General features: G+C 38.9%; 1 protein-coding gene across 7 annotated transcripts in view; it reads right to left on the bottom strand.

The window, feature by feature from the left end:
- Positions 1 to 682: 682 nt before the first annotated feature.
- Positions 683 to 13,770, bottom strand: part of DUS2 (dihydrouridine synthase 2) — a 54,827-nt gene continuing 41,739 nt past the window's right edge. For 6 of the 7 annotated variants that reach the window (XM_043526334.1, XM_043526332.1, XM_043526333.1 and 3 more), the window contains 6 exons: positions 13,056 to 13,177; positions 11,100 to 11,243; positions 8,892 to 8,979; positions 7,087 to 7,160; positions 6,459 to 6,524; positions 683 to 4,298 (listed from right to left, as the gene is read on the bottom strand). In XM_043526334.1, coding sequence (XP_043382269.1) covers positions 4,058 to 4,298; positions 6,459 to 6,524; positions 7,087 to 7,160; positions 8,892 to 8,979; positions 11,100 to 11,243; positions 13,056 to 13,177 — 735 coding nt within the window. In that variant the 3' untranslated portion in view covers positions 683 to 4,057. The remainder of the gene's footprint in view (positions 4,299 to 6,458; positions 6,525 to 7,086; positions 7,161 to 8,891; positions 8,980 to 11,099; positions 11,244 to 13,055; positions 13,178 to 13,770) is intronic. The other variant, XM_043526337.1, reaches the window with a different exon arrangement.

The raw sequence follows: 13,770 nt of genomic DNA on the forward strand, positions 1-13,770 counted from the left end.
CCTGGGACATTCCAAAAAGCATTCCATCAACAAGGCCTCAGGAGGTAGTCTCCAACTTGGGAGCATCCAAGATAAAAGACTCAGAAGAACGCCTTCACATTCCCATTCATGTTACAAATAAACAGAGGATATACATGGGTGGAATGGGGATAGGTTGCTCCCTACACACAGAGATCCTGTACAGTTAATCCTCACACTTTGCAGGGTATTGTTACCTATATTTTCTGGTGCCAGTGCCATCAATATCAAGCACAGCTTCCCATATTTTTTACCTTGTGACAGAAAAGAACAATTGCTTCATTAAATTCCAAGGACAATTTAGTAGTGAAATTCCTTTATCAAATAAATGCTTAAAACAGAGAATAACTTCTGTCAGTCTTATCTGACTACCGTATTCATGTAGCATGGCCACATTAAGTTAAGCAGATACAATTTCTTACAATTGGTGTTAAATTTCTTCTTGAAATCCAAGCTGTGGTCTGGATTGCCATCTTATGCAAGAATGCAGTAGTGCAGTAGCTGTACTGCTAAGACACATTAGTACAGGAACTGGCGTTTGCACAAAAGACATCTGCCATCTTCAGTTTACACAAGGAATACGCAGAAGATAGATCCATTTTTTAGCCAAGAGAGAATGCAGAAAATATAAACGACAAATGTTATAGATGAGCCACAGTCTAGATTTTTTAAAATTTATTATTTTATTTATTTTTTTTACAAAAGATATGGTTCTAATCCAATACCTTGAATAGAACAGTCTCTAGAAAAAAAGCATTTTGTTCCCCAGAATAAGAACCTGTTTTAAGATCAAAAGCAAACCTCAGAACTGGTACATATGCAGGTGCCACTATCACAGATGTATCTAGCATGAATTCAGCGATGTGAATGGTGCAAAAAGTTACACAGCAGGGGAAAGTGGGTTAGGAGGAATGCAGCAGGAAGAGCAACTAAGGCTTATCTATGCTGCCCTGCAGTTTGGACTACAAGGACGCGAACAGCAGTGCACACCAAAGTGCTGCACTCTCTAACTCTCCTGTGTGGCCATTTCAGGTGTGAACTTTCAGGTGTGAACTTCCCTGTTCACATTAACGTAGTCCTCTTCAAACAGATTAATGCAAAAAAAGAACCTTTTAGTTTGTGTCCACAGTGCCCACATAGGGGAGTTACTGCACAGCACTTTGGTGTACACTGTTGTTCACGCCCTCAAAGTCTGAACCATGGGGCAGTGTAATCATAGCCTCAGTTAAAGGATTCTCCCTAAAACACACTTACAGAGTCCCATTAGTTGCTTTTCCTGACCCACATCAAGGACATCAAATGGGACTGTAAATCACACTTTGTATGCACCCATTTTCTGACCATTCATTTACATCACTGCCAAATTTAGTCTGAAATATTCATTCTAGCAAAGCAGCATCTCACTTTCTTGTTTGCAGATGCTACACCATTTATCTTACCACAATTATATATTATTCAACTAACTGTAGTTACTTATACAGACTTTACACTAGATAAATAAAATAATGATTTGTTATCACGTAGTTATTTAAGCACTTACCTTGCAAGCGTTAGGTCTTCTAGACAATTTAACTTATTTCAACGACACTTCAGTTTGATTCAGTCAAATCATTATATACATGTTTTGTCGTTGCACACTAAAAACATTGATCGTATTTTCTTTGGACATTGACATTAAATTGAGGCAGCACCTTCTCTGATCTTCTATTACTTCCCTATGTTTAATTTTTGTATTCTCTCTTCCCCATAAGAGGCCATATACCAAATAGCCCCTTTTACACCACCCCCCGAACTGGTGCACATAGATATTATAAAAGCAGGGTTAGCCTGCATCTGCGTGCTGATTAGCTGTGGTTCCCTTCACAAGTCTATTTCCCGAGGTACACTGTTTCTGCCAGGAGCAGAGAAATTTACACTGTAGGAGAGGTGTAGCTTGTGGGGGTGTCACGTAAGGCCAATTGCCAGGACAAGAAAATGGTGTAAAAGCATTGCAACACAGGCCAGGGCTCTTAGGCTTCCATCTTGGAATGCGCCATGCTTTCAGTTGCACACCTTCTGCTGAGTGACTTCTCTGGGTGCTTCAAAGGGAGTCAGAACATTCCATTATGCTCTTCCTTTGGTTCTCGTGTTTGAAGACACAGTTTGGCCCAAATAGTCCATAAACCTTTAGTGGTGAAGGCAGCACTGATACTAAGGCTCATGTGAGTATTATGCAGGCACTCAGGGCCATAAGTTCCCTGGCTTTCCAGGAAAAAAGTGTTTTTAAAACACTATTATTTTTGACATGCAAACAAAATCTTTACATTTTACTTATGGAGGAGGACAAGCCTGTTTATGCAAAATCTTTGAATAAACTAAGATTCACAGGGAGAGAGAAACTAGGAAGCTGAATCAAAGACTTTTCAAAGGCTGCTCCCTTTGATAGGATGCCCTCTGGCTTTCCAACCCCACAGCCTCCTGAAGGGAATGCCACAGCAAATAGGACGGAAAAGGCCACACTAAAGTGTGGCTGTTAAAAGTCACCTGGTCTCTACTGTCAGCCAGCATCCTCATCCAGGGATACATCACCACTCTCCAGGACACACAGCTTTATTTAAACTAAGAGAATCAAGAAATTAGAGTTTTGGTCAGACTTGGGGTTAATGAACTTCCTCCCAGAGGTGCAGGATTTGCAGTTTGCAACTTCCATTGAGGCAGTTTCCTCCGCAGTAGCATAGATGGTGATTCCGCAATATGCCTGGCCAGTTTCTGCCAAGAAACTCTGGATGGTGATCCAGAAGAGCTCCAGTAGATCTCCCAGGTTCCCTAGTTAGGACTTCTCTCAGAACTGGGGATGCACTGCTCAATTCTGACCTGTCCAGCAGAGCTGGATTGCAGACAACTTGCACTACTTATCATCACTGGGCCTTGCAACCTGCATTCTGCCAGGAAAACTCAGGGAATGAATCAGATTCTGGTATAATATTTGCATGACCATTCCTCATGATGGTATAAAAACAGCCTTGACAAAAGCTCCTGCCCAGACATGAATCTCAGTGGGGAAAGGATTATTCCTGAAGTTTATGGCTTGTTAACTAGACTACAATTTCTGTCACTGCTCTGAAGTAAGTGTTCTATGACTAAAACCATTGTGTGAAACTGGAACATTTAGTTCTGAAAGCAGCTTTTAAAACTTTTTTTTTTTTATTGCAGTCTACAAAGTAGGAAACGAATTGCAATTATTTTTCAGTTAAATGCAAACTATGCAGATTTATTAAAAATTCAGAGATTTGAGTAGCAGTCACTTCAATATGCACATACATCTTTTAAAAACTCTACACATAATCCCAGTTAGATATTGCTGTTCCGTTTGAAAACAATGGTTTAGCGAAGACACTTCCATTTAAAATAAAGGTGTATATTATTTTTAAATAGGGAAGCCACTTTGATATAGTTCATCAACAATGAATTATGTTCTGAATATTTTCTTCATACAAACTACTTTAGGGATCATGACACAACCTGCTATAACTTTGTTTCAGACAAGAGCTGACAACTTCTAACATACTTATCCCTGTTAATGGAAACTACACCAAAACTCCAACAGTTGGAAACAATCTGTTAAGAACCTCTCTCATGTGTGTTTAAAACTCTTCTTTCTACTTATAAAATATATTAAACAAAAAACTCAAAACCTCAAAAGCTAAACTGAAAATAGTTTGCTACTGAAACAGAATTTAATGTTGGGATCATCTTCTCATTCTTATTTAAAACCCAGGCTGCTAATGTATCCTGTTTGAAAGGCACCAAAGCAAAACACAAAAAACATTTACCCAGTCCAGTAGGTTTTCATAATCGGGCAGAGTTTACCTGTCTCCGACTGACAGACTTTAGATGAAATACAACAGCAGGATATAAAAAAGTGAGTGAATTGGTAGCTACACAGTTGTGGAATCAGATTTCAGAGTAGCAGCCGTGTTAGTCTCTAAGGTGCCACAGGTACTCCTTTTCTTTTTGCAAATACAGACTACCAAATTTATTTGAGCATAAGCTTTTCATGCTATCGTGGCACCTCAGAAGAGCTGGAGTCAGAAGCTCCCTCAGTAAAATGAGCTCTTTTATGCGAAGCCTCAACAAGTAGGTCATCTTCATGTTCTTTGTTGTTCAAGAACTCCTGGTTCTCTCTCTTGCGTTTGTTAATCAGGTGGTTTTCTCCCTCATTAAGCTTCCCCTCTGGGAGACCCAGCGTCCTAAGACAGACTATAGCTGCAGCCTGTTCTGCTAGCTTCTTTGACTTGTCCCTGAAGAGTAAGACAGAGCACAGGTAAAGGTAGAAGCAAAGCCTGCATGTTGCCAAGTACAATATTACATGCCTGAAAGAATTCATTTCTGGTCTCTGCTGCAACACAGTAAATAAACAGTATGCAATACTCATGACAGCCTAACAGGTGGAAAGAGCTCAGGCACATTCACATCTCTTTAGATGCCTGTGTTTCTCTAAGGTGTCACTTCAAGTAGGAAAACGCTGTCTAAGAATACTGAGCCAAATCCTGCAGTCCCAACTGTCTTTGCTCAGAAGGTAGGACATCAGTGGGAGTTTGGCCAATTGCTGCAATCCTTACTCCCACTAACATCAAAAGCCCTGAATAAAGCACACAGAGTTTAAAAGAATTTATGGAAAGATCCTCAAGTCCAAATGTATCCCTAAATGTGAGTGCAACTCCACTGAAGTCAGCTCAAATGGGCACAGTTCCACCAGGACTGAAACCCAACAAACTAGCTTTGAGGACAGGGTTATATGTTCTTGAAACTTAACACACGAAAGGATTCTCCGTTTCTCTTCATTCAGCTAAGCTTGGAATGAGAATTATGGTCTAGCTGGAAGTTTGCTGAAGTCTGAGTAGTTCATAGGAATACTGATTGACAATTATAGCATTGGAAGCACAATGCTAAAATAAACTGCTGTCTGTTGCATATACGTATTAAAAGGGAATTTGTCTAACACTGATCTTCAATTTGCAATTTACTAGATGCAACCCTATGTATATCTTCCTGAGACAAACTCAAGGAATTGCATTATTAATAGATGTTTCTATAAAATATTATTGTGGAACCTTAGTGCATCAATTGAGGCAACTACTGATTCACTTTGTGACTTCCGGCAAGTTATCTAACCCCTCTCTGCCTCATTTTTTATATGTAAAATGGGAATACTACTTATCTTTGATGGGATATATGGCTGAAGAATGCTTTTCAAGTGTGGAGTATTTTTTATCATGGGCATTTCAGATTCAGTGTTTCAATACATTAATTAGTTCAAACTATAGACAGATTTCTTCCCAGCTTTAGGTTGGTTGTTTTTTTAACATGGTCTTGGGACAGGGAACATTTTAAAAAGTTGCTATCTGGATGCCTTTATGTACCATTTCACTTTATTTTATTTATTGAGTTACTGAAGGTATTCACAGTACAATAAGTCAGAACATTTATAAAAATATGGATTTGTAAATATTCCTAAATTGGACTAGGAGTCCAATCTAGCTCCAACTCTAATCAATGGAAAAACTCCTCCTGTCTTCAAAGTGAGAAGGAATGAGCAGGAAAGGGGATCTTCAGTAAGCACATGGAAAAGTTTGTGTAGATGAGAGGACAAAATGCCGAGGGGCAGTGTGGTGAAATAAAGCTGACTTGTTACACAAAATACAAAGATATTTTACAGTCAATATATTTGATTACAATATGTCTGTTTCACTGTTTTTCCTATATTGCAATATACACCCATTTTTGTTAAATCTATTCCATAAAAGTGGTTCCCAAACTTGTTCCACCGCTTGTGCAGGGAAAGCTCCTGGCGGGCCGGGCCGGTTTGTTTACCTGCCGCGTCCGCAGGTTCGGCCGATCGTGGCTCCCAGTGGCCGCGGTTCAGTGCTCCAGACCAATGGAAGCTGCGGGAAGCGGCACGGGCCAAGGGACGTACTGGCCGCCGCTTCCAGCAGCTCCCCTTGGCCTGGAGCAGCGAACCACGGCCACTGGGAGCTGCGATCAGCTGAACCTGCAGACACGGCAGGTAAACAAATCGGCCCGGCCTGCCAGGGGCTTTCCCTGCACAAGCGGTGGAACAAGTTTGGGAACCACTGCCATAAAACAATTAATGTAATCTGATTTTCACTATAAGCTCGAGTAGCCCAGGCCTGAACCATTATAAGACTTCGCTCAAAGAAACAGATACATAATATTCCTAAACACTGGGATGAGTATCATCAGAATGCTGCTGATATGCAACTATCTCTTTTGCTTTATAAATCCAGAAAGTTCTGTCACTGCTCTGGAGCAAAAGTTGATAATATTGCCATCTACTTTCAAAGATGTCAAATGTTAACTGACCCAAAGGAAATATTTTTTTTTTTCATTTCAGCAAGAAAAACAGCAAAAAAACCACACAGTTTTGGTTAGAAACAAACCAAATTCTTCTGATCAATTGTTCACTCAGCTCTAGTTGCCAACTGGATTGTATCTTGTTCTCCATCCTGAAAAAAAGAGACGTCTTGCTGCTGGGTAAAGGTTATCGTCATGAAGATGGCCAAGTCTTCCCTCAAAAATCCCTTGCTTACTGAGGGAATGTTATGAAAATAGTGGGTAAGAGTAAGAAGTATGGCATCACTTTGACAAAGGTTTCCATGCAAAGCTTGTAGCTCAAATATTGGTGGGGAAGTGTTTTTTCCAGTAGCATAGTTTAAAACTCTTAATGTTAGAGGCCTTTGCCTTATTTGAGGCCACCTTGAGGACTGTCCTAGTGGAAACATGGGCTCACACACTATTTACCTTTTAAGGATCCTACTACTGGAGACAGTCTTTCGGCTATGAAGGGCCCTCAGCTATGGAACTCACTCCTCCTTGGCATGTCTCATTTAATCATGTCCCACTTTACAGAGACATTTTAAAGTTTTTTCCTTTCCAATTATATCTTTATAAAGTAAAGTTTACTTAGTATTTTTTCCTCTCCATGTTTACATGTTGCCTTTCCAACAGTACATCACAAACAAATATTTTACTGAGGCCCAGTTACAAAACACATCAGAGAAGACTTACCATAAGGTTGATCTATATTTTTGTTCAGCTACTGTGACAACTGAACAGAATAATTTATCTAATGGTCTTTGAACCTACAGAAAGGAGAGAATTACAGGTGTAACTTATTGCATTTCATGAAACGAGCAACAACAGAGTCCTTCCTAGTCTTCTTTTTACTCTGGGAGCATGTAACACCATTAACATTCCAAGCCTTCACACTGCAAAATTCCCCTCACTTGTTCAAAATACTCAAGGAATCTATTGTCCAAACTAGAGTTGCTTCAAGAACTGCTTGATAGACACGTTGCACTTACCCATATCTCTAACAACAGCTATCACCAGATGCAACATAGGCAAGTACAAGAAACCCTGTAACAATTACATCATAACCTGTGCATACTGGAAATTTCTTCCCAACCCTAGACAGTAAAAGATGGAGGGTTTGTCTCTTTTATATGTTTATGCCATCTAATAAAACTGTTGATATTATCCTTGTTCACATCTAACCCTTTTGAATCCTGCTAAGCTCTTGGATTTAAATCACATCCTGTGGCAATGAATTCCACAGTAAGTTGTGTTGTATTAAAAAACTGTATTTCCTTTTATCAGTTTTAAATCAGATGCCTTTCAATTTCATTACCTGTCTAGTTTTTCTTGTATTAAAGAGACTCTAAATCCAAACTTTAAAAACTTACACCGATAAAAGTTACAGGACCAAATCGCACCACGACAGGGTTCCTTACCTTTGCTTAATCATTTAGAAACCTGATCATGCAAACGTGAACTACCTGGCATAGCACTTATGACATGGAGTAGACTGTTAGAATTTTGAAATTAAGATGTCCTTTTGTAACAGTTGTTCACTCTCTCATTTTATAAACATGTTTTTCTTGTTTATCTACCACAGCAGTTGCAAAAATTGCTGCTGCCTAGATAGAAAAGAAAAAGCAGACTTGTGACATATCAGATGACATTAGCAAGAATGAACACAATTCTAGGAATTCAGTGGTGCTACATTCTAATATTCCATGTCTCATTTAGCTTTTTAATATTAGATATAGTATCATTTATCATGTGTTTCCAGAGACACAAGGAAAATTCAGACAGGCAGTGCACACATTTTTTTTCAGGAACACAGCAAAATGGCATTTTAAAAAATGCTATTAGTGAATTTAAAAATGTTTATAATCTGGACATAACGACTGGGTGGCCCAATGAAATAAGACACTACTTCTTTCATCTACACAGGAATGAGTTCAAATGTAGGCTCAGTGAAATATAATAAATAAATCTGATGCTTTCATCCATATCCCCTACTCTGTGTATTACAAAATTACCTCACAATTGATCATTTCCATTTGAGGCGCCCATGGGCCAGGGGGTTGCCAGTGGGAAGAACTGCAGGTCAGAATTGAGATACATAGACAGAATTGTAAGGGGGAAGCTTGCCCAATACTTGAGTTCCTCACTATCATTAGTGCTAAAACAGATCACTAGCTGTATACAGAAAAAATAAGGACATTTTCATTGGATTTTAAGGGAGGTTAAATTTTACACCTAAAGAGAAATGTTTCTATGCTGTAGAAATGTGCTAATTTCGTGTTATAACACACCATAATTTACATGTGTGTCCATACCAAAGCATCTAGCAACTGTGTCAACAAAACTCCAGTTTAAAAATAAAAAAGCATTTTTAAACTTCGAGAGCGTCTTGTTTCAAACCAATCAATTCACAGTTTCCTGATTGTCCTCAGTAAACTATGGCATAAATGTATTAGCTAAGGATCTGCCTTGTACTTTTGTTGAGAAATGCAGAGACTCACAGTTTCATAAACAGGTTGAGGGTGCTTTGCCTTCCTACACCATTCCAAGAGATACATTTTGGGAGTAATCTGTGGTGGATATTCTCGCCTAGACAGAAAAATGAAATACAAAATAATCCCACAATTGTAGTGAAAAGGTTTGTACAGAAAATATTTCTATAGAACAGACCTATATTAAGTTAGACAGGTAATCTCTTTATCAATGCAGGATTGGTTACTATAGTATTTTTCACTAGTTTTTGTTTCAGGTCTAATTTTAAAACTCCCAAACGACAGGTCTCCCACCCCTTTCCTCAGGGAACTGTCCAATAAATACATCTTTAAATTGGTATCTAAAAACTATTATTAAATATTGTTTCTTTATTGACCACCTCCCACCTTCACTCGGTGCAGTCATACAAGCAGTGACAAGGTACTGATAGGAAAGCTGGGCCAAATTGCCTGCATTCTATTGCGTTTTGGACTGAATCTGACAAGCCGCACCACAGGGGTTTTTTGATAATTACCATAAATATTTTCCAAAAGCAGTTTAAAAACGTTTACAGGAATTAATTTATTAATGGGGAAAAAAAAGGGTAGGGAGAGAAGAGTGAGACTGGTTCTATAAGACATTGCTTCTACTATCGAAGTGGGAGTATGGTTCCTAGAGTGTGGCAGAGAACAGAAATACTGTAGAGACATCATGCTCAGTCTTTAGGGAGTCACTCCTGCTGAGTTTGAAAGTATAGTGACTGCCTTTGAAAGGCATCTTGGGCAATACTCAACCAGTACTCTATGGACCGAATGGCTAGGCAGCAATTCTGCAGAAAAGGATCCAGTGGACGAGAAGCTGGATATAAGTCAACAGTGTGCCCTTGTTGCCAAGGAGGCTAACGGCATTTTGGGCTGTATAAGTAGGGGCATTTCCAGCAGATCGAGGGACATGATCATTCCCCTCTATTCAACATTGGTGAGGCCTCATCTGGAGTACTGTGTCCAGTTTTGGGCCCCACACTACAAGAAGGATGTGGAAAAATTGGAAAGAGTCCAGTGGAGGGCAACAAAAATGATTAGGGGGCTGAAGCACATGACTTATGAGGAGAGGCTGAAGGAACTGGGATTGCTTAGTCTGCAGAAGAGAAGAATGAGGGGGGATTTGATAGCTGCTTTCAACTACCTGAAAGGGGGTTCCAAAGAGGAAGGATCTAGACTGTTCTCAGTGGTACCAGATGACAGAACAAGGAGTAATGGTCTCAAGTTGCAGTGGGTGAGGTTTAGGTTGGATGTTAGGAAAAACTTTTTCACCAGGAGGGTGGTGAAGCACTGGACTGGGTTACCTAGGGAGGTGGTGGAATCTCCTTCCTTGGAGGTTTTCAAGGTCAGGCTTGACAAAGCCCTGGCTGGGATGATTTAGTTGGGGATTGGTCCTGCTTTGAGCAAGGGGTTGGACTAGCTGACCTCCTGAGATCCCTTCCAACCCTGACTCTATGATTCATTGGGACAGGATTGACAGGTTTCTCAAGAGAATGGATAAACATGAAGTATAAAAAAATTATTCTGCAGGATCACTTCAAAATTAAATCTTAGATCAACAACAGAATGTTTACAAACTGTGATTCCCACAGTTCCTCAATTTAATGTCTCATGGAATGCCTAGAGATATCTTCTGAAGAGTCCTGGTACATATTAAAGAAAAATTATTTATGTGCTTTCAAGCTCCTGCACAGTACATAGGTTTAGGAGAGGTAGTTTCAGTAGAGTGATATACCTAACTAATCACTGACCATTATTTCTTAAAAAATATATTTTCTTAATAGAAAAAGCATTTTGAGGCTGCTTATTACTATGGACTTCGTAATTTCCTGCTAGAACTTCCTTGTTTCAGCAGGAAAAAAACACAGTATTTAGAAAAATATACGGTGGCTTAATTAAATTTCATTAAAAAGAATTAAACTCTATGAAGTTTTAACACACAAAATAGCTTTGTTTAGATCAACGTTCACATTCTTTTATGTGTGCCTGAAATTTATCATCATCAATTAACATACTGCACTATTTAATTAAATGTCATATGGACTGTCTCCTCTTAAAAAGTTTATCCAAGAAGGTGCTGTAATATTTGAACTGCCGATTTTCACCTATAAAAGTTTTGTCAGGTACCAAAGATCAGACAAAAAAGTGTAACTGTAAGTTCAAAAAGATGGTGAAGAATTAACTTTGCATGCTTACTTGTCAAATCTAACAGCCATTTTTATCACATCTGTGTCTTCCATCTGCTCATCTTCATCTTGTGTCTTGGCCTTTAATGATGCCTTCTTCGCTTCCAGAATAGCTGTTGTTTCTTCATAGAAACCGCCCATTTCAAATACTTCACTATTAAAAAAATTACTTCTATTATTAGCATTAGGAGTCAATTTATGTGTGTTCACACACCATTTTAATAACTAAAATAAATATTAAAAATGTATTTCAAAGAAGTTGCATGTGTTTAGAAAACTAAGTTGAGGTACAGTTATATGCTGCAAAGTAACGCTGTCTAGAGTCATGGGATTCTATATTCATCACCTGTCCTTGACTTCTTGCAAAGTTTGCTCAGTTTACAAGAAAGAAGTTCATTCCTCTGCTGACCTAAAGACTGCTGACCTAAAGACTCAACCTGGGATCTGAAAGCCAAGCCAGAAGCCATCACAGACTCCCCAATTTCAATTAAATTACAACTTTACAGATGCATAAGCCAATAAAGATCCCAACTCTCTCTCCCAGTCTTGTATCAGCTCTGAAAGGCTAGTAGGAACAAAAAGTAGTTAACATTGTCAAAAGAATCTGAATACACATAGAGGGCAGATCTGTTGAGCAACATGATATTTTTACAGTCCCTTTTCTGATTTTTACAGTCCCTTTTCTGATAATCTGATTATCTTATGCATTAGATATATCAGAGGTGCAACTGCACTGGCAAAATTGGAATCCATAATTCCCCACAGGTGGTAGTAACTATGAAAGCTGCAGTGTACACAATATTCAGTATTTTTTTAACCACTGTATCATAACACGTCTCATAGTGGGGTAAGGCAACTCAATAGTAAAAATGCATGTGTGCTGTGTACACGATGGTCTCCATTGTTGGTGTTATCAGTAGAACAATAGAGGATGAATAATTATGTAAGCGAGGAGGTTCCTTAGAGTGGACAAGGCCGTCCATATATGCTGAGCCATGTAAACTCTTTTCTGACTTTAATAGTGCACACTCTAGCACTCAATTAGAATGAAAACTCTGTAGTATGCTAAAACTTTTACTGGTGGCAATTTAGTGTTAACACCACTAGGCAGCAGTGTTAAATCACATTACTATCTACGGAGATGTTTTCTCATTTGAAAAAGAACTAAATGTTCTTCAGTTATGTAGTGATTAAATAGACTGTTCAAAACATTGTTTCAAAGGCTTATGGACCTGCTAAGACAGGTCTGTGAAACTGCTTCCTGGTCAATCTCTTTCGAGGTGTACAAAAATGCAAAAAAGCTATGGACCGTATTTTCAAAATGGCACAACATTGCTCTTATACAGTGAAGGTCTCGGTTTAATTATTTCATTTTATAAACTGTGCCTTTCATTTCTCGAGATGCATCCAAAATTTAACACAATCAGTTTTTGTAAGAGCCGCCCACCCCTTCGACTGGGTAAACTTTCCCCTTTCGCTACTAGTTACACAGGGAGCCCTTAAAGAGGCAACAGCCCCTTTTTCTTCTGGCCAGACAGACAAGGACACATTGCATACAGTTGCATTGAGCACACTCTGGCTAACACTGCCACTCCTTGCTGTGGAAGTAGCATACCAGATAACCAAAGAAAGGGAGGTAAACGGTTATCCTAAAGATGTAAAACAGCATATTGCAAACACAGAATTATGCTATGACAGTGGCAGAAAAAATCCCCTATGAATTAGCTGAGTCAAGGGAAAGCTCATCCCTCTGGTACCAGCAGATGAAATGCTGGCACCTGCTGGAGACATGATACTGGACTAGATGAACCACAGGTCTGATCCACAAAAAGAAAAGGAGTACTTGTGGCACCTTAGAGACTAACAAATTTTATTTCTTTTCTTTTTGCGGATACAGACTAACACGGCTGCTACTCTGAGGTCTGATCCAGTATGGCAATTCCTATTACCTATATAAAATGCTTACCAGATTTCTTGAGTCGACTGTGCAGCATGCAGTTTCTTTCCCTCTGTGGTTTCTAACTGTTCTCTTAACATCTGACAAAGACAGTACTTTGTGTTGGTATAGTGATTATCATATCTCACTGCCTGAAGGAAAGAGATATGTAATATGTAAAAATACACTAAAGAAAGAACTTTTTCTATTACCTAACCTTTCACATGTTTCTGGCTACATTTCAAAATAGTTTAAGGAATGTACAGCACAGCATATACAGTTCTCAATAAAGTAAAGTCTACTCAGTACTCTCATTTATTAACATAGTCCAGAACTGGGTTGGTGTTTTTTTCTGGAAAAAAACTCTGAATTATTTTATTATTGGCTCTTATACACTTGAGAAAAACAAGAAAGTAGCTGACAAGAATTTCACACATATACTACTTTACTACTCAAATTGATGGATGTACACCTTTGGGTGCAGTGGAAGTTTGACCAATTTGATTTTTGTCCTTTTCCATTCCTTGATTTTACCCTCATGATTTGAACAGATCAAAGCTGTATGTGGTTGTGGGAGGGGGAAAAGTTTTGTATAAAAATAAATACAGCTTGCACTTACTGCAAATGTGGCCTTGTTAGCCAAGTCTCCAATTCAGCAAGGTACCTAAGCAGTTCAACTGAAGTCAATGGGACTATTCACATTCACAAATGTCTTGCTGATCTGGACATAAGTCACCTCTGATAG

The sequence above is a fragment of the Chelonia mydas genome, chromosome 12, assembly GCF_015237465.2.
Source record: "Chelonia mydas isolate rCheMyd1 chromosome 12, rCheMyd1.pri.v2, whole genome shotgun sequence".
Lineage (NCBI taxonomy): Eukaryota > Metazoa > Chordata > Testudines > Cheloniidae > Chelonia > Chelonia mydas.